Source organism: Eptatretus burgeri, chromosome 15 (assembly GCF_056783735.1).
Source record: "Eptatretus burgeri isolate ZD-2024b chromosome 15, Ebu_testis_v1, whole genome shotgun sequence".
Lineage (NCBI taxonomy): Eukaryota > Metazoa > Chordata > Myxini > Myxiniformes > Myxinidae > Eptatretus > Eptatretus burgeri.
In genome coordinates, this window is record NC_140975.1 from 3,900,899 (window position 1) to 3,921,728 (window position 20,830).

At 45.1% G+C, this 20,830-nt stretch overlaps 2 protein-coding genes across 5 annotated transcripts in view; one reads left to right on the top strand and one right to left on the bottom strand.

Moving 5' to 3' along the window:
• Positions 1 to 302: 302 nt before the first annotated feature.
• LOC147011345 (amine sulfotransferase-like) lies at positions 303 to 6,211 on the bottom strand. 4 transcript variants are annotated; one of them, XM_085857816.1, is made up of 7 exons: positions 6,090 to 6,211; positions 5,696 to 5,851; positions 4,168 to 4,370; positions 1,285 to 1,411; positions 1,073 to 1,164; positions 726 to 960; positions 303 to 603 (listed from the first exon to the last, which is right to left on the bottom strand). In XM_085857816.1, exons 2-7 carry the CDS (start codon positions 5,814 to 5,816, stop codon positions 485 to 487), a joined length of 897 nt encoding a protein of 298 aa, XP_085713942.1. In that variant the 5' UTR covers positions 5,817 to 5,851; positions 6,090 to 6,211; the 3' UTR covers positions 303 to 484. The 4 variants fall into 4 exon arrangements, with proteins under 4 accessions (XP_085713942.1, XP_085713943.1, XP_085713940.1 ...); XM_085857817.1 differs by having other exon boundaries at positions 726 to 903; positions 6,090 to 6,210; XM_085857814.1 differs by having other exon boundaries at positions 5,696 to 5,935; positions 6,090 to 6,157.
• A 302-nt stretch (positions 6,212 to 6,513) lies between these two features.
• Positions 6,514 to 20,830, top strand: part of LOC147011346 (3-beta-hydroxysteroid sulfotransferase-like) — a 90,736-nt gene continuing 76,419 nt past the window's right edge. The window contains exon 1 of the mRNA XM_085857823.1: positions 6,514 to 6,617. Within this exon, the coding sequence (XP_085713949.1) occupies positions 6,515 to 6,617 (103 nt within the window). The 5' untranslated portion in view covers position 6,514. The remainder of the gene's footprint in view (positions 6,618 to 20,830) is intronic.

A 20,830-nucleotide genomic window follows, 5' to 3' on the forward strand; every position in this document is an offset into this window, starting at 1 on the left:
AAAAATTCAAAACACCTCTCTGCACTAGAAAATGTGGGGACAGGAATACGTGACTGTAAATGGTGGAGGCTTGTAATACCCTCCCCGAACTTGGAGGTGGCGCCACACGACACACATTCACCTAAAGAATTGGCGTCCCCCCAAGACCACCGGCAAAGATAAAAACCCATAAACATTAATTGGGGTCACGCTGATCCTCTGTAGTATCTCTGGATGCAATTGGTCCACAACTGTAGGAATAGTCAGATGACAAACAAACAAACACCGGTCCTTGAATTAGAGTAAGGATTACGTAGCGACCATTCATTGTGCACACGTGATGTGGGACACGATGTGTTGTGGTTTTATTTTGGAAGTCCTGCATTGTACAATCATGAAGAATTTATACAAATGGAGGCAAAAAGAATCGGTGATGGACATTTGGTTGCTCTTGATCCTGGAGCGCTCTCCCACTCAGCTCATTCTGTCATTGTATGAGAACGCTTCACTGAGGCATGTCCCAGGTGAAGTCCAGGTCTAGTCCGGCCATGCGCTCATGGTAAACGGTGTCGAACCACTCGTTTTGTGCCACTGTGAAGTGGTTCTTCCAGTCTCCAACTTTACCTGCAGATAAACAAAATGTAAATGACTATTGGCTCTTTATAAAGGGGGAGGGTGGGGTTCCCAATAATTCCAATCTTGAGAAGCTCGTGGGTTGTGTGCATTGGAGAGGAACACCAACGTACCTTTTCTCATGAATTTCCCCTTGGTGAGGTCAAACACCGAATCCAAATCTTCCTTGTTTACAGACGGGTTGGCCTTCATAGCTTTAAATGATGAATGCTTCACCACTTCCAGCACCTGCTCTTCTGTCAGGTGTTTTCCCACAAATTTACAAATCTTCCACACGACAGCAGGTAGGTCCTGGAGACACGCACAGTCGGACACAGCCAGGTCTTGGGTTCTCACACGTATGTAGTTCTGGGAACCGCACACATCTGATTTCACTCAGACATCACGTGTCATGGCTACAGTTTTATGTGGTATCATACATGTCCTGAATTGTATGTTTTGGGTCTCCTTTATGGCTCACCTTTTTCATCTCCTCGTAGGTCAACCACAGCATGTTTGGGTGACTGTTCTCCTGCCATCCACGGACGTGTTCAAACCATGACCCGATAAACACTACAACATAAGGAAGTCAGGTCCAGGATTTAAAGGTACAGGCAGTCCACAGATTGCATGATCATTTTGATTTGTACTTTTTGTGCAGGTCAGGTTATTCATGAGAACATCTTCACTAACCTTGTCCGTTGATGAACTTTTCCAAGAAATCCTGAAAGTCTTTCGGCGTATCGAGACATTTTACCATGTTGTAGAAATAGTAGAAAGAAACGAGTGTGTCCTTTGGATTTCTCATGACGTAAATAACCTGAGATTCAAAAATGAACACAAATAATGTAACCCTCCCCTGCAACTGCCCACATTCCTCTATCACCCCCACCCCCCCCTCACAAATACAGCACATTGTTTCAATTAAGAGTTACGGTATATGATCGTTTACCTTGTTTAAATATTTGCTTGAGGTATGACATTTCTTAAACAAATGGTTCACATTTTGTTTTACATGATCTGGTTTATTGGATCGCCGAAACAGGTGTTGGGTCACCGAAATAGGTGACCCTTATCTATCTCTAATTCTAGCAATGTGTGTGTGTGTGTCTGTCTGCGACCGCCGTTTCTCGACGACCGCCGGTCCGATCTGATTGAAACTTGCCAGGAATATTGCCGGGGCCCCGCGGATGTGCCTTTTCGAGGTTTGATATCAATCGGACAAGCGGTTCCCAAGTTACGGCCATTTTACTGCTTTTTCAGTGTTGAAAAGGTGTATATATGGCAGCTGAAGGTGTCGTTCCACCTTCTCACCTTATCATGCCAATTTTTCCCCAAATTATTAATAACCGGACGATCACCGGTCCGATCTGATTGAAACTTGTCAGGAATATTGCCGGGGACCCGCTGATGTGCCTTTTCGAGGTTTGATATTAATCGGACGAGCAGTTCCCAAGTTACGGCCATTTATCTGTCGACCAATATCTGCGAGAGAGGGGGACAGGAGAGGGGGGATGAGAGTGGGGGCGAGAGGAAGGGCGAGAGAGAAGGGGGGAGAGAGGAAGGGCGAGACTAGGGGGATAGAGGGGGGCAAGAGAGGGGGACGAGAGAGGGGGAGCGAGAGTGGGGGCGAGAGTGGGGGTGAGAGTGGGGGGCGAGAGTGGGGGGGGCGAGAGAGGAGGGGGGAGAGAGGAAGGGCGAGACTAGGGGGGATAGAGGGGGGCGAGAGAGGGCTGCACATACTGGCACTCACTTACGAGCACGCACCTACGGGCCCACCCCTACGTGCCCGTACTAGTTGTCAGTAATTCTGTCTGTTTGTTTGGATGTTTGTTTGTTTGTCATCAGCATAATTGGTAGTAAACGTGGGCTGATTTTGACCAAACTCGGGTGGTAGGTACATCTTATGACCTAGTGCTTTGGAAATTGTGATGGTTGCTGGGGACGCTTTGGTTCCCTAGCAACAACCGAAAAACCTTCACAATCGGTACCGTTCACGCGAAATCAATTCCGAAAGCCATTATCCCACGTAGGGTTATGAAATTTTGCACGAATGATCTACAGGTGATGCTCTATCAAATATATTCCGGTTTTTGTGATATATGGAATACTTTACCCGCAGCGCCCCCTACAATTAGGGTATGTGCGAAAATTGGCGAAAATTGAAGGCCCCCTAGCGACCAGGTGAGTGCATCGATACGAATGAAACTTTGTAGGTTCATGGTACTCAATGAGTACTACAACTTTGCCTCAGGACATATTGACCGATTTCTCTTAGGTCAGGGGTCAAAGGTCAATTAGTGCAAAAATCGATAATATGCGAGAGCTGGAGGTGCTTTTGCGGCAAATGCTACTCCTCCTAGGGTTATGGTCGGATGGTCATGAAAATTCACACTAATCGTCTGGAATACATTGTACACAAACGATCGAGCCGGATTTTCGATTTATATCTTTGTTCACCCACAGCACCCCCTCAAACTTTGGGGATTTCCGATTTCAAACCACATTTTCGGTACTTTTCATTCAAATGGATACTGAGTAGTTATCAGTAGATGGAACTGGATGAAATTTGATATGCATTATCTTAAGGTGATTCCCTATCCGCTATATGACATCCATTTTGCTCTCTATCTTATAGTTTCCATGCTCGGCGACCCATCGCCGCCTACCGGCTTGTTTATTTATTATTGAATGAAAATCTGAAGATTTAAATAATTCCTGCAGCATTTTTGCAAGTTCAAGTTCCACAATGGTAATTGGTCACAGGTAAATGGTCACCTGTGCTCGTGCCTTGGGCATTGAGACACCTGCAAAAGTCCGACCTTACCTTGGGGTCGGACTGAACAGGCTTGAGAGCCTAGTTATACGAGTGTGTGTGAATTTTGGAGTGTGAATGATTGTGAGTGCATTTAAGAGTCTGACCAAAAAGTGTGGATCCAAATGTGTCGTTCTGCAAAGCATTCATTGTTCGTTCGAAAAAGTGTGTGGTATAGGGCCTGTGGTCAAAAAGTGTTTGGGATAGGGCCTGTGGTCAGAGTGTATGGGATAGGGCCTGTGGTCAGAGTGTATGGGATAGGGCCTGTGGTCAGAGTGTATGGGATAGGGCCTGTGGTCAGAGTGTATGGGATAGGGCCTGTGGTCAGAGTGTATGGGATAGAGCCTGTGGTCAGAGTGTATGGGATAGAGCCTGTGGTCAGAGTGTATGGGATTGGGCCTGTGATGAAAAAGTGTGTGGGATAGGGCCTGTGGTCAAAAAGTGTGTGGGATAGGGCCTGTGATCAAAGAATGTGTGGGATAGGGCCTGTGATCAAAGAATGCGTGGGATAGGGCCTGTGATCAAAGAGTGTGTTGGATGGGGCCTGTGGTCAAGGAGTGTGTGGGATAGGGCCTGTGGTGAAAGAGTATGTGGGATTGGGCCTGTGGTCAAAGAGTGTGTGGATTAGAGCCTGTGGTCAAAGAGTGTGTGGGAAGTTTAACCACATGCTTCTCTCACGGATCAACTTGAGAAAAGTGTACAGATGGTGCTGCTATCCATACATCCTAACTTCTTCGTGAATTCCAACCACCTTTCCTCACCTTGGAACTCTTATCCCGGATCTCCTTCGGCATGAGATGATAAGGCAGATGAGAAGAGATCTGCCTCGGACTCGGCATTGCCTGAATGACATTCAGCTGCACTTCGAGCCACGGTACCTTCTGGGAAATCACAACGTTCTCGAGCGGTTTCACGTCTCCCTCCAGGAACACGAGGGCCATGATGTTTTGCATCCATGTTGTCCCTGGAACGATTCATCGACATGCTTTGCAGGCACATCTAAACTTCGTTCAATGACAAATCTCGCTGTGTGCCTGCGTTGGCAGCCATACCATGCAATCTCAAAAAAAAAAGAAGACTTCGATTTTCAGATAAATATTGACATTCTTGTCTATGAGCTTGTAGATGTATACACACACACACACACACACACACACACACACACACACACACACACACACACACACACACACACACACACACACACACACACACACACACACACACACCGAGTGAGGGTAACAGATTGACAAGGTCACCAGCACATGACCAGGGTACAGAGTCACTCTCTGAATCAGTGTGTCAAACAGTCTTAATCGGAGGTGGTGGAAGACCCGTGAGTGGTTAATATGAACAAACTTGTGAGAGGTTAAAGCAAAAATGTTCTGTCTGGAACAAGAGATGCAACAACTGTAGTGGGAGAAACCATGTCATTCCTCGATGTAACAAAGTCCAGAGTGTAATCACATGACGGTTTGATAACTTTCTGGCCAATGACACATCTGATGGTACACATTGGCCACCTCCTGTAAGCATGATGCGATTCTCAGAGTAACTTCACAATGGCGCAAGACCATGTGTTCATGTTTTGGGAGAATCTCTTTGACTCCCTTGCACAATATAAATCTCTGGGAAACACAAACGGAATCGTGCTTTGTTACATCGAGTTCTACTATGCATGTGGTACACGGTACAAGATGTTATTGGCGAACGCATGTTGGACACCGATTCGATCCTCAATTGTGGCCCAAGAGTGATCGGTTAATGCAGGAATTAGTTCAGTGTGCCGGCGATAAGTCGCCAACTCTTCTTGAAAGATACCGCAGGATCGTTACCATCCAACGACGACCGGTGCGAGTACAATGGTACTTCGGAGTAAGCCCCCTTCAATGGAAGGGGCACACACCGATGCATCGCCCTGCATGCCAAACACCAGGATGACCGTTTAAAGCTGGGTTGGGATTCAAACCCAGTCTAGACAACTCAGAGGCAAACGTGCATACTTTTAGGCTATCCTGCCAACCCACAGCAAGATATAAAAGGCACCAAGTGATTGGAGGGAGGTGGTTAAAGGATGGAAACATGTCCTGAATGAAGGATACAAAAACAACAAACGACTTGCAAACCTGCACACCTGGAATGAGCACGGTGTGGTTCACCTTAGGGGCATTCAAGCACCTCAGATATTGGAACAGCTTACACGAGCGTTATTCCTGCTACTGTTTGTACATTTCAACGCACTCAGCGATAATTATTGTTCGAACGTGCTACGTTAGCATGACTTCATACCAGACTTGGGGTACGTAACGATGAACACGTCATCATCTCGTACTGAGAAATCTTCCACTTGTTCGAGGATCTCTGGCTTGTAGATGTCTGGCAGGAAGAACGTGCCACGGAACTTGAACATCCTCCTGCTCTCTCTCCTCCACGCCCTCACAAGCTCTGCACTCATGAAATGGGCGGCAATTGCCATTCACTTCGAAAAGATCAGAAGTCCAAAGAGCAACCCACTCTCAAAGGCCTTGCCTGAAAGATATCGCAGGATTTTTGTCTCTTGCAAGCGATAAAAAAAACCTTTATCAACCAGAGCACAAGTTCATGAATTTGTCATTTCTAGGTGAACCATTTGACAGAACATGGATATCCTTAAACAGGAGTTAAGAAAGTGCAAATTTCTGACCATTGAAAACGAGTGAGGCTGTCGGTCCATGTGTTCTGTCCTTTCGTGGTGGCAGAGTTACCCCGTCCCTTTATGGTGTTTAGATTGAGTGTGCGGGTTTTTATCGTGCAATGATACGACGGTCAAGGTTAGTTAAACAATACCGCAGCTAGAGGAGACAAACAAAGGGGACAAAGTTGAAATTCCTTTGACTGTTGACTTGCATTGGACACATTTTCCTGTTACCGACCGGTGATACCCTTATATTATAATTAGTCAACGTTCGAGATCGATGAAAATCTTTTTCTTTTTTTTTTTCCACATTTTCTTTCCAACTACTCTTCCACAAGGAGGAAATGGTCGTTTAGATGATGTTGTGGAAATGGCTTCTCAGGGTTAATAATACTTAGAATAGTGTATCCACAGCAAGATAGATAAGGCACCTGATGGCTCCATCTTTACTCATTGCTTATATTCGGGTTCCTTCTTGGTCTTCAGTTTCATTATGTTTGTACCATATCCTGATGCTGTGTGGACTGTGCTTCCTCGGTGAGGGACCTCTGGAAGCTTTACGTGTTGCTGTGTTTGAGCCTGTGAAGCAACTGGTGAAATCTATCTGTCCGGGTTCTTCCCGACATCTTTGTTCCTTTCACATTTCTTTCTGATTCTTCACATTTTTCTTCATTCAGTAAGCGCAAATACCACCCGTTGCTTCGCTGATGGGAATACTAAGGGGGGGTGGGGAAAAGAAGGGGTTTGAGGTGGAGGGGAAAAGGGAGGGGAGGGGGAGCAAGGAGGGAGGGAGAGTGAGGAGGGTGGGGGATTGCAAGGCAGCGTCAGGTGTCTGGGAGTCGATTGGTGGGGGACGGGGGGGGACACTTTTTTATCAAGGGGGGGACAACATATCGATTGTCCCCCCCCCCCACTTTTTCATTGAACGTAAGTTACGTAACACAAAACGAGCTGCTCTAGTACAACCAGGCCGAGATGCTCCTCAAATACAAGAATAAATTTTTAAATCTCTCTATAATTCCAGCAATCTCTGTGTGCATGTTTGTCTGTGGGCATGTTTGTCTGCGACCGCTGTTTCTCGACAACCACTGGTCCGATCTACTTGAAATTTGCCAGGTATATTGCTGGGGACCCGAGGATGTGCCTTTTCAAGGGTTGAAATGAATCGGACAAGTGGTTCCCAAGTTATGGTCTCTGTACTCGCAAGCCGTTCACGTCTGCTTTGGCTTTGGGAGTTGGACAAAACCATTTCACGTAAATAGGGGGGGGGGGGTTGCCCAATACAGAGCCTCTCTGGATCTTTACTTTTTGCCAAAAACAACAAAAGAAAACGAACCGTTAGTTTTATTGGTCTATTATAGTTCTATTAAAGATGATAGGTTAACCATTCAACATTGAGAATCCATGCTTCCCAAGCCATGGTCTCCCACCGGTCAAGCGTCCAGAGCGACGTCGCTTTTTGATCCTTCGATGTCGGCTCTTACTGTCATTGTGAAGCAGAATTCGCCAAGCGTTGGGTTGTTCACCCACTAACAGGGAACGTGACCTGGACATTTTGAGGTATGTTGGGATGTTTTTGGACTTTGTATCATCATTTTATGAGTGTTTAAAGAAATCGCGGCTTCATGGCCCGAAGCGCCACGCCTCGGATAGTGTTAGGCCACAACGGCTCGGGGCCCCTTTAGCGACCAAAATAGTTTCTTTCACCTTTCTAACTTATATCGCCGGATGCCTGATATTATTACCTGCACGATGATGTGTGTCTTTAATTTTTGTGACTTTGCACCGTCGAGTTATCAGCCAATTAAAGATTTTGTGGTCTGGTTTGCTGATTGAGATGGTGGAGCTTGTGCAGGATGACGCGGTTTCACTCTACTGGCTCATACGAATGAACGGAAAGATATTTTGTAATTCTGTTTTTATATTTCGCAGTCGATAACAGTGGCCTAAATCTCAACATTGAAAACCGGGTGAAAATCGAAGGAAAGTGGGTATTTTGGCGACTAAATTCTGGCATTCTGGCAGCCCATGTAGATCCTTGCAAATAGGGCCATATCATTCTTCACAGATGCTTCCTTTCCTTTGGGTGCTTTTGGTCTTCTGTCTGTTCCGAAGAGGAGGAGTTAGTTCCTCTTTATTGGTTCGTCAATAGTCTTGGTTCTGTCGATGAGGCAATCCTTTGAGTATGCCTGAAACTGTTCTTGTCCAATGTGCTTGGCAGTGCAAACTGTTTCAATCACTGCAGGATCGGCAATCTCCTTGGTGTCTAGGATCAGCAAATCTGGACTATCCTCCTCGAAGGGATTCCCCAGCTCTTCAATGATAGCCACAAGTGATTGTACATCTTTGGCAAATGCTTCCTGTGCACGTGGTGTTTCTTCATGGTGACGTGTCGCCTCATTGGCATTTGGATGCATGTTCGCCTCCTCAAACTCCATGATCACTCTGGCCACCTCGGGTCCGGCGACCATCCAGTGCTTCAGAGCACTGGGATTGTCCGTCAGGCCAACGGCACCTCCGTCACCCTTGACACGGGCATCGTTTTGTTCATGTGCTTGGTCAAGAGGAATTTCTGAGAATGCCCTCTTGGTCTTTTGCACTGTGAAGTGGCCTGCCTTGAACTCATTGTAGATCATTGTAAACCTACAAAGAATAACAATGACAGATATCCCATGTTGTTAAAGTAGAATGGTGGCCATTTTGGAAAATGGCCGCCAAAGCTGACCAAGGCAAAATCTCGAGTGCCTCCATATCCAGAATTGTTCAGAATACATTAGTCAACATATGTACCAATTTTGGTGCTTTTATGAAAAGTCGAACAATTGGTTTGCTATGCTGCAGTACTATTTATTATACAGTATCTATAGGGTAGTAATGAGATTACCTCGAAAATCCGATTAAAAAAGGCTTCGGCTTCGTAGCTTAGCCGCGGCTTGCAATTTTTACCGGGAAAAATAACGTTCCGGAAGGAATTTCTCTTCCGCCCATCATCCGAATAATTTCCCGTTTGCACGAGGACAAAGACGAAGGATAGACCGACAGAAAAAGGTGTCTCATTAAACTGTGTGATTTAGAATGATTAAATTAGGGATTTTAAATGCAACGTTGAAAATAAAATAAAGAGGATTGTCAGCTTCTTTTTCACCATGTCGACCCCGCAACGGTTCTGGGCCCCTTAGGCGACCAAAATGGTTTATTTCACCTTTCTAACTTATATTGCACTATACTTAAAGAAAACGTACGGGCACGCACTATACTTAAACAAAGGCACGCGGTTTCAAAGTTGTATTTCTGGGGTTTTTTGCACGTACCAGCACGTACGTATGGCCACGCACGCACGGGCCCGCACATACGGGCACGCACAAGTGGAAATGATGAACGTACTTACAAATCAACAAACTATGTACAACAATTGGAAAGAAGAGAGTGCACGTCCGGACGGCAACAGATCTTAATCCCTCGTCTCCTGGTCTCGTGGTTTGTGAGAGGTAAAGAATTACATAAATGTTCACATTACAACTGATTTTAGCTCATTCCTTTGGTGAACCCTTTTGATGGCATGCAAATCAAGAACACAATCTTTAACGACGACGCTAACTATGAACCAATAATATCATAATCATCTCACTCAACTTTAGCTCATTGGTTAATTAAATGCAGATTAAATAAAATGATGCATATTAATAATCCCAGGTAATAAAATACCAAGGTATCTGACGCTAACCAAAAGTAATAAAAGTAATAAGCGCGTAGCTGGGAACTAAGCGAGTAATGGAATGCTAAATTGGGAGCTCAGATGCTAAATTAAGAACTGACCTCATATCGGCGCTCTTTTAGTAATACATGTGCTACACAAAGCTTATCTCATTTCAACATTGTGCCTGGAGGTTTTGTGACCTAGCCAAAAGTATGTTGACCTTAAAAGTGCCCTGTTACGCAAAAATAACCCTTATAATTCACATGTCAAAATGTATTCAACTGAAATGTAATTCCCTTCTCGTTTCATAGAGGATATGGATATCAAAGTTTTTTGCGACAGCATCAAGTAGCAGATCCCCGACCACTCTCCTGGAGCAATCAAGTTCCCAGAAAGAGGTGGACGATTCAAAGGAGAAGATAGCAGAAAAGGGTGCATGTGCGAGTACTCGGCCTAATTTCCCAGATCAGCCTTTTCAACCTCATGATGTCAGTTGTATCCCAGTCCAAATACTGCCAAACCAAAAGTTGAAGTTTCAACAACAGTGGTTGAAAGATTTTCCGTGGCTTCATTTTGATCAGAGCATCGGAGGTGTACTCTGTCACACCTGTACGGACGCTTCTCGTGAAAAACTTACCGAACTTGCCCGCTGTGCACAAGACGCATTTGTCTCAAAGGGCTTTCGGAACTGGAAAAACGCTACAGAAAAATTCAGACAACACGAACGATCAAACACACATAGGCTTGCCTCTGAAAATCTGAAATGTCGCATAAGTCAACCTGGTGTCCATGTGCAGCTGAGCAGCAAACTGCTAGAAGAGCAAAGATCTGCATGGTCAGCAATTCTGAAGATTATCACCTCACTGCAATATTTAGCCCGACAAGGTTTTGCAATTCGTGGGAAGGATGCCTCTGAAGGGAGTTTCAAAATGCTCTTACAGTTGCGGGCCGAGGATGATGTAAACCTCAAGACGTGGCTGTCAAGGAAGACGACGTTCACAAGTGGAGAAATTCAGAACGAAATTCTACAGTTGATGAGTCATGCCATCCTCAGAAATATCTGCAGTAACGTGAATGAAATGTCCACTCAGTTCGGACTCGTAACTGATGGAACGTAAGATATTCAGGGTAATGAGCAGGAGTCGGTGTGTGTGCGCTATGTGACGGATTCCTTTGATGTTCAAGAAGATCTCATCGGCCTCTACCAAGTATCGTCAACAACAGGAGTCTCACTTTGTAAGATGCTTCAGGATGTCCTAATTCGGTGTCAACTCCCTATTGAACACCTTAGAGCGCAGACTTACGATGGGGCAAGCAACATGTCCGGAAAGTACAAGGGCTGTCAAGCACAGCTAAAAAAAACTCCAACTGTTGGCTAATTATGTTCACTGTGGAGCTCATGTCACCCAACTCATTACATCCAAAGCCCTACAAACTGCACCGTTCATAAGAGACGCCCTTGATTATGTCCAGGTAATCAGCAACATCTACAACAACTCTGGAAAATTCAAGCATTTGTACTTGAATATCCACGCTGACGATGCTGACACTCCTTGCCCTACACGCCTGAGGCCAATTTGCCCGACGCGTTGGTTAACTCGTTCTCCTGCCGTGAAATCGATATTGGCTAACTATGAAGCGGTACTGGATGCCCTTCAACAAGCAAGTGATGACTTTGGTACGAACACGGCATCGCGAGCCAACGGTATTCGAAGCTGTCTTTCATCAGGAAAGTGTGTTCTCGGTCTGTTTGCGTCATTGCCCATTCTCCAATCCCTTGAATACCTCAATAAGGCACTTCAGGGTTCACAAGTTACCATCTCTGGTATGCTTACTGCTGCAAAGGTAACTGCACAGAATCTCCAATCTCTCCGTACCGACCAGACGTTGAAGGAGGTTTTCGAAGCAGCACAACAGAAGCTCCAGCAGTACCAACTCGATCCAGTGACCCTCCCTCATAAGAGCAAGCTTCCGAAGAGACTTGATGGAGGCACGCAGGAATACACTGCCAATTCTGCAGAGGAGGTATACAGAGTTTAATTTTTCAAAGTCATCGACAGCGCATCCGAGAACTTGAACGAGTACTTCACATCAACCGACCTCATGGCGTACAGGGACTTGGGTGAAATGCTCCTGTCTGGGTCATTCAAACCACAAATAGTCCACAAATATCCCGAACTGTCGGATTCCCTAGAGCAAGAACTTGGCTTCTTTCGAAACCAGTTCAGTAGTTCATCTGTTGAGGATTACCGTAAGATATTTGTAGACATGGTGCCGGAAGTCCGTCGAATTTTCCCACAGGTAGAACGTTTGCTTAGGCTTCTATTGGTTTCCCCAGCAAGTTCATGCGAAGCTGAACGGTCATTCAGCACAGTTGGACGTATGAAGATTTGGTTACGTTCCACAATGTCCCAACAACGCCTCAACCATCTCGTGATCTGTCATGTTCACCGAGATCGTCTGACTGCACTTGACCCCCAAGACATTGCTACAAAGTTTTTAGCTGGATCGGCAGACAAGAGGGTTCATATTTTTGGCAAGTTTTAAGGTAAGTTGACCATACTCGTGTAATATCAATTTGTATGTCAGTCTAGTTTTCAGTTTATGTTTTGTGAATCAGTTCAAGGGTCGTGAGAAGGAGGCTTGATAAACAATTCTTTATATATATATATATATATATATATATATATATATATATATATATATATATATATATATATATATATATATATATATATATATATGTATTTCTTTGATGACACTTGAAACTTTGAAATGTGTATGAATAATGTTTAATTAATTTTGCTCCGTCTGCGTATATTTGATAAAAAGATGGTCGATAGATGGTCAGATTAATTTAAGGGATTTGTGTGATCAGAAGGCAGCATGTCAACGAGCGCATAAAATCAAGAATTTGCAAGGGTGGACTTGCTGTGTCCACGCCGGCACGAAGTGGGCTTCATGGTCTGGACATGCAATGTCCCCCCCACTTTTCAAAAGCAATCGACGCCCATGGTCAGGTGAGAGGAAGGGAAGGCAGACGTGCGGTGAAGCGTTAATTATGATTCTTACCGTCTCATAAAAATGACTCTGCACGGAAGAACAGTGAAGATGGAAAAAAAATAATAACTGAAATCCATTTTCCATCGGTCATACTATAAATACTGACGGGAGGCAAACACCACCCGGACACGTCTGCAAATAAACACCGTCCAGATGCAAACACCACCCGGACACGTCCGGAGACAAACAAACGCGGCCCGGATAGGTCCAGAGACAAACACTGTCCAGAAATAAACAAAGCCCGGACACAAACACAACCCGGACACATCCGGAGACAAACAAGCGCGGTCCGGATAGGTCCAGAGACAAACACTGTCCAGAAATAAACAAAGCCCGGACACAAACACCACCCGGACACGTCCGGAGACAAACAAGCGCGGTCCGGATAGGTCCAGAGACAAACACTGTCCAGAAATAAACAAAGCCCGGACACAAACACAACCCGGACACATCCGGAGACAAACAAGCGCGATCCGGATAGGTCCAGAGACAAACACTGTCCAGAAATAAACAAAGCCCGGACACAAACACCACCCGGACACGTCCGGAGACAAACAAGCGCGGTCCGGATAGGTCCAGAGACAAACACTGTCCAGAAATAAACAAAGCCCGGACACAAACACAACCCGGACACGTCCGGAGACAAACAAACGCAGTCCGGATAGGTCCAGAGACAAACACTGTCCAGAAATAAACAAAGCCCGGACACAAACACAACCCGGACACATCCAGAGTCAGACAGAGGAAGAGAGATATGTGGGACAGTGCTGCACTGTATTCGGAGGGGTCAGAGCGAGGATGGGACAGAAAGAGAAAGAGAGAGGTGGGGGGAGGGGAGTTAACAGAGAGAAAATGTTATGTTAAAAGAAAATAGCAGAGAGAGAAAACGCACGCACACGCACGCACGCACGCACGCACGCATGGCCAATTTCGGCAATTTTTGGGGAATCAGCAGATTGGAGTCGGTGTGATTACCAACTACAGTTCTGTACATACTGTATACAAACTAAAAACTGGAGTAGCTTTCACCCCTGTTTTAGGGGAATTTCAATTAACAAATTATAAAAACAATGTTGCATTATCGCCATTTCAGGGAGATGTGCACGAATATTAATCTTTATAAACAGCTGCCAATCGTCATGTGACGGGTGGAAAAAAAATTTGGCTTTGTAATTTAGAAAACGCATTAATACGGCAAACGGCTCGGAAATCAGGTGTTATCAAATATACTTTGCTTTGAAACTCTAAAGAGAAACCACATAACCGTTGTAAAGCAAATCCGATTCATCTAATAAATAAGATTCATCGGATGTCTGTCTGTCTGTCGATCTGTCTGTTCGCATTTTTTGCAAGGACCGCTGGACCGACAACCACCAAATTTGGCACAGCCCAAGTCCGATCCGGGGATTGTTCCAATGGTTTTTTCATCCACCACCTGAGCCTTTAATGATCACTTTAATGATCACAAAGCTATCTGCTCCGGTAAGTGGTGTATAGTCCTTTCCTATTCACAATCGCCGTGCCATGCCCGTCCCTTGAAGATGTATACATCTGTCTGTCTGTCTGTTCGTGTGTTTTTGCAAGGATTGCTGAAATGGCAACTCCCAAGTTTGGCACACAGCCCAAGTCCGATCCGGGGATTGTCCGAAGGATATTTTCATCCACAACCTCAACCTTTAAAGACCCCGAAGAACCATAATACCCGTTTCTTTTTCCATGCGAAATAGATTAGAATGCATGCTTGAGAGAAGACTTTTTACATGCTTTGGAAATAAGACCTCAAAGACCCTGAAGACCATTGAATTCCCCAAGCACAATTAAGACACTTTAAAACCCCGAATACAATTAAGACACTTTAAATACCCGAATATGAAGATAACTTCAGACCTTTAAGTCTTTTGAAGACCCTTAAGACCCTTTGACCCACTGGTGTTCTTGCTCTCCTGCCCCCGACACAGACCCCCCGCCCCCAACTCTGTTGGTTCTCCTGCCCCTGATCTGCCTCTCAAAGCATAAAAAAATCTGAAAACCCACTCCATGGGAGTAACTCCTGTGCAGCTTCCCTTCGCAGGACAGCTCACCGGATGACGGGATTGAGGCAAAGCCTTTGAGACCCCCAATCTTTGATGAGAGGAGGGAAACCACGGGGAAACATTCCCGGGTCAGATTGCGGGAGAGGGTGTCAGAGCGATACTGAGGTGTCGTCCACCAGATTGCGGTCTCCGTAGGTTAACCTGAGGCGGTCCCTTCGGGTGGGTGCCTGGAATGTCCTTTCCCGAAGAGAGGATGATCACCTGTCTCTGTTATCATCTGAGCTCAAGCGTTTGGACATCGGAATTACAACACTCTCTGAGGTTCAGAGACCGGATTGCGGAGAGATAATTGTGGGTGGTTACACCTACTATTGGTCTGGTCGCTCTGATGGTTACCATGTCCAAGGAGTTGCTGTAGCTGTGTCCAATAAGCTGACTCCAATGATAATTGAGGTAACACCGGTCAACGAGTGTATTATGAGACTAAGTATTCGTCACTCCTTGGGTGTCATTTCAATGATCTCTGTTTATGCTCCGACTGAGGCGAGTGACCTCACCGTGAAGGACGCATTCTATGCCACGCTCGAGTCTGTGGTTGATCAGTGCCCCAGAGGAGATACACTTCTAGTCTTGGGGGATTTCAATGCATCGACTGGAACTGAAAGGGATGGTTATGCGATGTGTGTTGGTCCGCATAGGTCTGGAAATGTGAACCAGAATAGCAACAAGTTCCTTGACTTTGCAAGAAGTCATGGACGTTGGGTGGCTGGTTCATGGTTTCAGCACCCGCAAGCTCATCGCTGGACTTGGTATTCCAATGCTGGTGGTGTGGCAAAGGAGATTGACCATGTCCTTGTTGATGGTCGCTGGAAGATGATCCAGAACTGCAGAGTCCACCGGAGTGCTCAGTTCCTCAATACTGACCACCCACTTGTTTTAGCAACTCTAAAGTTTTAGTAAATGCAGGAGAATGGTACCATCCCAGCCTAGGCTGGATGTTAGCAAGCTCAAGGATGAGAGGGCAGCTGAGGAGTTTGCGAACAAGCTGAATGGAGATTTTGGGGGGGTCTGGGTACTTTGGGGAATCCTGAAGAGTTGTGGAGTGCCTTCAAGACCACCATCATTGATGTTGCCGGTGGATGTCTTGGAACTCACCGTAGGGCGAAGAAGAATTTTGTCTCTTAAGGGACACTGGAAACCATTGACCAGAGTCGCAGGGCCAGGCTGAATGGCAGAGCGGAGCTGTTCAGGGAGATGAGATGTAAAACTGTACATGCGCTAAGGGTGGACAAGGAGACCTATGTGTGAGGAATCTGTGAGGAGGTAGAGCATCACCTGTGGTGAAGTGATTCTCCTGCTTACAGGGGAATTCACGCATTGCATTCATCCAAGCCCGTCCCTCGGTGTACTGCAGTTAGAGCAGAGGGTGCTGGGCTCTTGACAGAGGAGTCCGAAGTGAAGGCCCGCTGGGCCGGTTACTTTGAGTGGTTGCACCAGGCTGTCGAGTTGGACGTCAGGGGTGTTACAATTACTGTTGCTGACCCTCCAATAAACTCTGGTCCACCTTCGTTTGTGGAAACACAGGCTGTGGTGAACTGGTTGACATGGGGTAAAGTTCCAGGGATCTGTGGCATCCATGCTGAACTTCTCAAGGCTGGTGAAAATGCTGCACTCATGTTGTTGCATGCAGTTCTGTGCTCTGCCTGGAACACAGGCATCATCCCGACTGATTGGAAGAGGGGCCTTGTTGTTTCTCTCTGGAAAGGGAAGGGTGATCGCCAAGAAGGCAACAACTACCGAGGGGTGACGCTGCTCTCAGTGCCGGGAAAGGTCTTTGCTCGGATAATTCTTGATAGGGTTCGCCACCATATGCTTGAGCACCAGCGTCAAGAGCAGTCAGGCTTTACACCAAAGAGGTCAACGATTGACCATATCCTTGCTCTTCGGGTCCTCACCGAATGCAGATGAGAGTTTCGGCAGGGGCTGCTTGCAGCCTCTGATGATCTCCGTAAAGCGTTCGATTCAGTGAATCGGGATTCCCTCTGGAGGATTGTTGGTCTTCGTTGGGTGCCACCAAAACTGATCGATCTGATGTCTGAACTCTACTCTGGTACTGAACGTGCTGTGAGATGTGGCGGTACCATCTCTTACTTATTTCCACTTGTTACTGGAGTTTGTCATGGTTGTGTTCTGGCCTCCACACTTTTCAGCGCCTGTATGGACTGGATTCTGGGGAGGATGTCAGAGAGTTCAAGCTGTGGTGCATCATTTGGAAATGTCAAGATCTCTGACCTTGATTTCACAGATGATGCAGTCATATTTTGGGAAACTTTGGATATTATTTTGGGGGCCCTCGAGGTGCTGAATGAGGAGCCGGGGTATATAAACCGGCCGTGGATGGCACCTGAGACCGGCCTGCTCATGGGCCTCAAAGCCATGGTAGCCCTGACTTGGTGCCAAAGTATTGGCATTGTGTGTTGGGAGCGGAGGTTTTGGAGGCAAAATTCGTGATTCTGGGCAATTTCTGACCCATAACTTCGATTTCAATTCGGAATAATTTTGCCATTGAAGCAGTTATTCAAGATGAGTTGAGACATTCATTCTGGGTTACATGAATGCATAATAATTACGCCGAGAACACTTACGAGAATAGACTGAATTGGCACTGAAGGAATAGCATTACGATTCCAAAAAGACCTTGACAACTTTGGTTATTAATACGTTTAGTACCACAAATGATACAATAATACCCTTTATTTTATATGACACAGAAACTCATAAAGTTTTCTTTATTATCAGGTCTGGTGGTTTAATGTCAAAGAAAATGGCGACTCCACAAGAAAAAGCTCAATGCGTCGAATGGTTCATTGAGACCAGATCCGACACGCAAGTTCAGTCTAATTTCCGTACAAGGTGTGGAAGAAATCTGCCATCACGGCCTAGTATCACAGAGTGGTACAAGAGGTTTAAGGAGACTGGAAGTTGTCAGAAACAGAAAAAGTACCGGTCGATCAAACACAATACAGCAGACGTTGAACGAGTGCGTGAATCATTTCAACAAAGTCCCAGAAAATCAATTTGATGCGCATCCAGAGAACTGGGACAACCGACCACCACCATACACAGGATTCTCCATAAAAGACTGAAGCTTTACGTTTATAAAGGTGTAGATTCTGCAGAAACTCAAACCAAATGACGGACCAAAACGCAAGGTGTTTGCCTTCGAAATGCTCAGTTGCATAGAGGATGATGAAGATTACCTGAAAAAGGTCATTTTTGAAGACAAAGATTGCTTTCACGTATTGGAAAAGGTCTACCAGCACAATGTGAGGGTCTGGGGCTCTGAAAACCCCAATGTGGTCATTCAACACATACGTGGCAGTCCAAACGTCAATGTGTGATGTGGCCTTTTCCATGACCATTTGGTGGGTCCGTTTTTCTTTGTAGAGGACACAGTGAGTTCAACAATTTACATGAACGTGTTGAAAGGATGTGCCTTCCCACAGGTTGAAGACCTGCATTCCGATATCATTTTTCAACAGGACGGTGCTCCCCCCTCATTGGGCCGAAATCGTTCAAGTTGTCTTGAATGAAAAATTTCCAGGGTTCCAGGGTTGGCTGAGACAGACCAACCGCCTGGTCTCCACAATCACCAGACATAACCCCCTTGATTTTTTTTTCTGTGGGGGGTTTGCCAAAGATGTTGTCTACAACACCAAGGTGGCAAACCTGCAGGATCTTCGTTCTCGGATCACAGCTGCATGCGAACTGGTGGATGCAATCATGCTGAGCCGAACAGGACATGAACTCGTGTACCACCTTGATGTCCTGCATATGACAAACTGAGCTCACATTGAAGTGGATTGATGGTGTGCACAAAACTTTATGAGTTTCTGTATCATATAAAACAAAGGGTATTGTTATATCGTTCTAAATATATTAACAACCAAAGTTGTCCGGGTCTTTTTGGAACACCCTGTATAAATGAATTGAAATAAAATAAAGATTACATTACAATAAACACATTACATCCATTGTTTATGTCCTTTATAACATCATGAACAAGAAAAAGAGCAATCAGAGATTGCAGACCCTCGCTTGGACTTCTTTTGTGTGGTGTATTTTGTGTTGCGTTTATTTACTGGTGTGTTATGTAATTAATAAGAGATATAATTAGAACTGCCACTTTATAACTGCTGGCGGTGACGATCGGGTGTCAAGACGTCCCACTTTGATGCAGCCCCGCTTTTAGTCTGTGGGCTTATGTAAAAAAAAGCAAACTTTTGGGGAGATTCTTGGCACCCGTGTTTAAACACATCTATAAACTTCACTGATTCAGAAAAAAAAGGGTACCAGTTTTTCTATTAGCTTTTCGGGCCTCCATTTTTAATTTCAAAATGGCTACCGTTTTTACCCTATATGTATGATTTTTTTGGTATTTAACGTTATTTTGAACATATAATTCAAAGTGTGCGCAAATAGAGTTTGGGTACCAAATGCATTGTAGTTGAGACAACTGTTCATCTGAACTCTGTTTGCATGGATATCAACAGGTTTGATGTTAATGTGAAGAAATATTGGTATGAATGTGACACTTATTACTGGTATCTGACAAATATCAAACAAATGAACCAAATAACTTACTGCTTTATTTCAGAAGACCAAAAATGCACAGTGGACATCCCATCCTATAAAATACTTAAGGCATTGAAATTTATGGCAACTTGTTAATTTCACTTCTGGTTATGATTCCAGATTAACCATGGCGTCCTGTGGAGAACCATCATGTAAGGGCCCTGTCACACCTTGACATTTTAACCAGCAATGGCAATGTATAAAAATGTATGTAAAACGTTGGCGTACGCTGAAATTTTGATGTTTTTTATTTTTTTAAGTTTTGGGCGTATTCATAACGTGTTGGTCGTATGCATAACATATTAGTAACGGGCACAGAACGTTTCGTTGTGTTCTTGATAACTTTTACCAACGAATGCTTAGCCTGTTGTCGGCGTTCACAACCTAGGCCCAACGATACTTTAACTTACGCATAGCGCGCTAAACGTATCGCCGGCGAACTCGTGGCGTAGCCTGTTAAGAACCTGCCGGACGCCGATTTAAATCGTAACCGCCTGAGAATTTGAAGTGTCAACATCGCAGTCACACCTTGACGATTTAGCCAGCGTATACCGGCCTATGAAAAATGTGTCTAAAACGCTAGGCGCACGTCAAATACGGTATAGGGAAGTTGTGTATACATTAAGAGTAGGCTGGAAAACAATGAAGTACGCTGTCATATTACGTGGTACGTGTAATACGTCGTGAAATTTCAAGCATGCTGAAAATTTTACGACGTACTCGGCGTATGGCCAACATGTTCCGCATGCGTTGTCATATGTTCCTGGCACGCTCCGCGATCGTTTACACACGACGGACACACGTTACTTGTAGGTTACTCATAAGTCGAAACACGTCAAAGTAATATTTAACATACCCGCAACCTAATTTTCAACCAATGGGTAACGTCCTTTTAACCTATGAGTAGCGTGCTCTGAACCTATGTTTAACGTGCTTGAAACCTATGAGTAACGTGCATTGAACCTATTTGTAACTTGCCTTGAACAAATGACTAGCGTGCTATGAACCTATGAGTAACGTGCGTTTAACCTATGTGTAGTATGCTTTGAACCTAAGTATAACATGCTTCTAACCTTTGAGTAACATGCTATGAACCTATGTGTAACGTATCTCAAACGCACATTGTCGTATGTAGACAAATTAGATTGACGTCTTCCGGACGACCACAGCACTTACTGACCGTGTTTCCAACTTACATCTACCGTATAATGGCGTATTGGCAGCGTTAAGGGGAATTGGTATATACAAATGGGCTTCACAAGAGGAACCCGTCATTGTTCCAGACTCCATGTTGAGTAGATGTCAATGCCAGTAGTATCAGT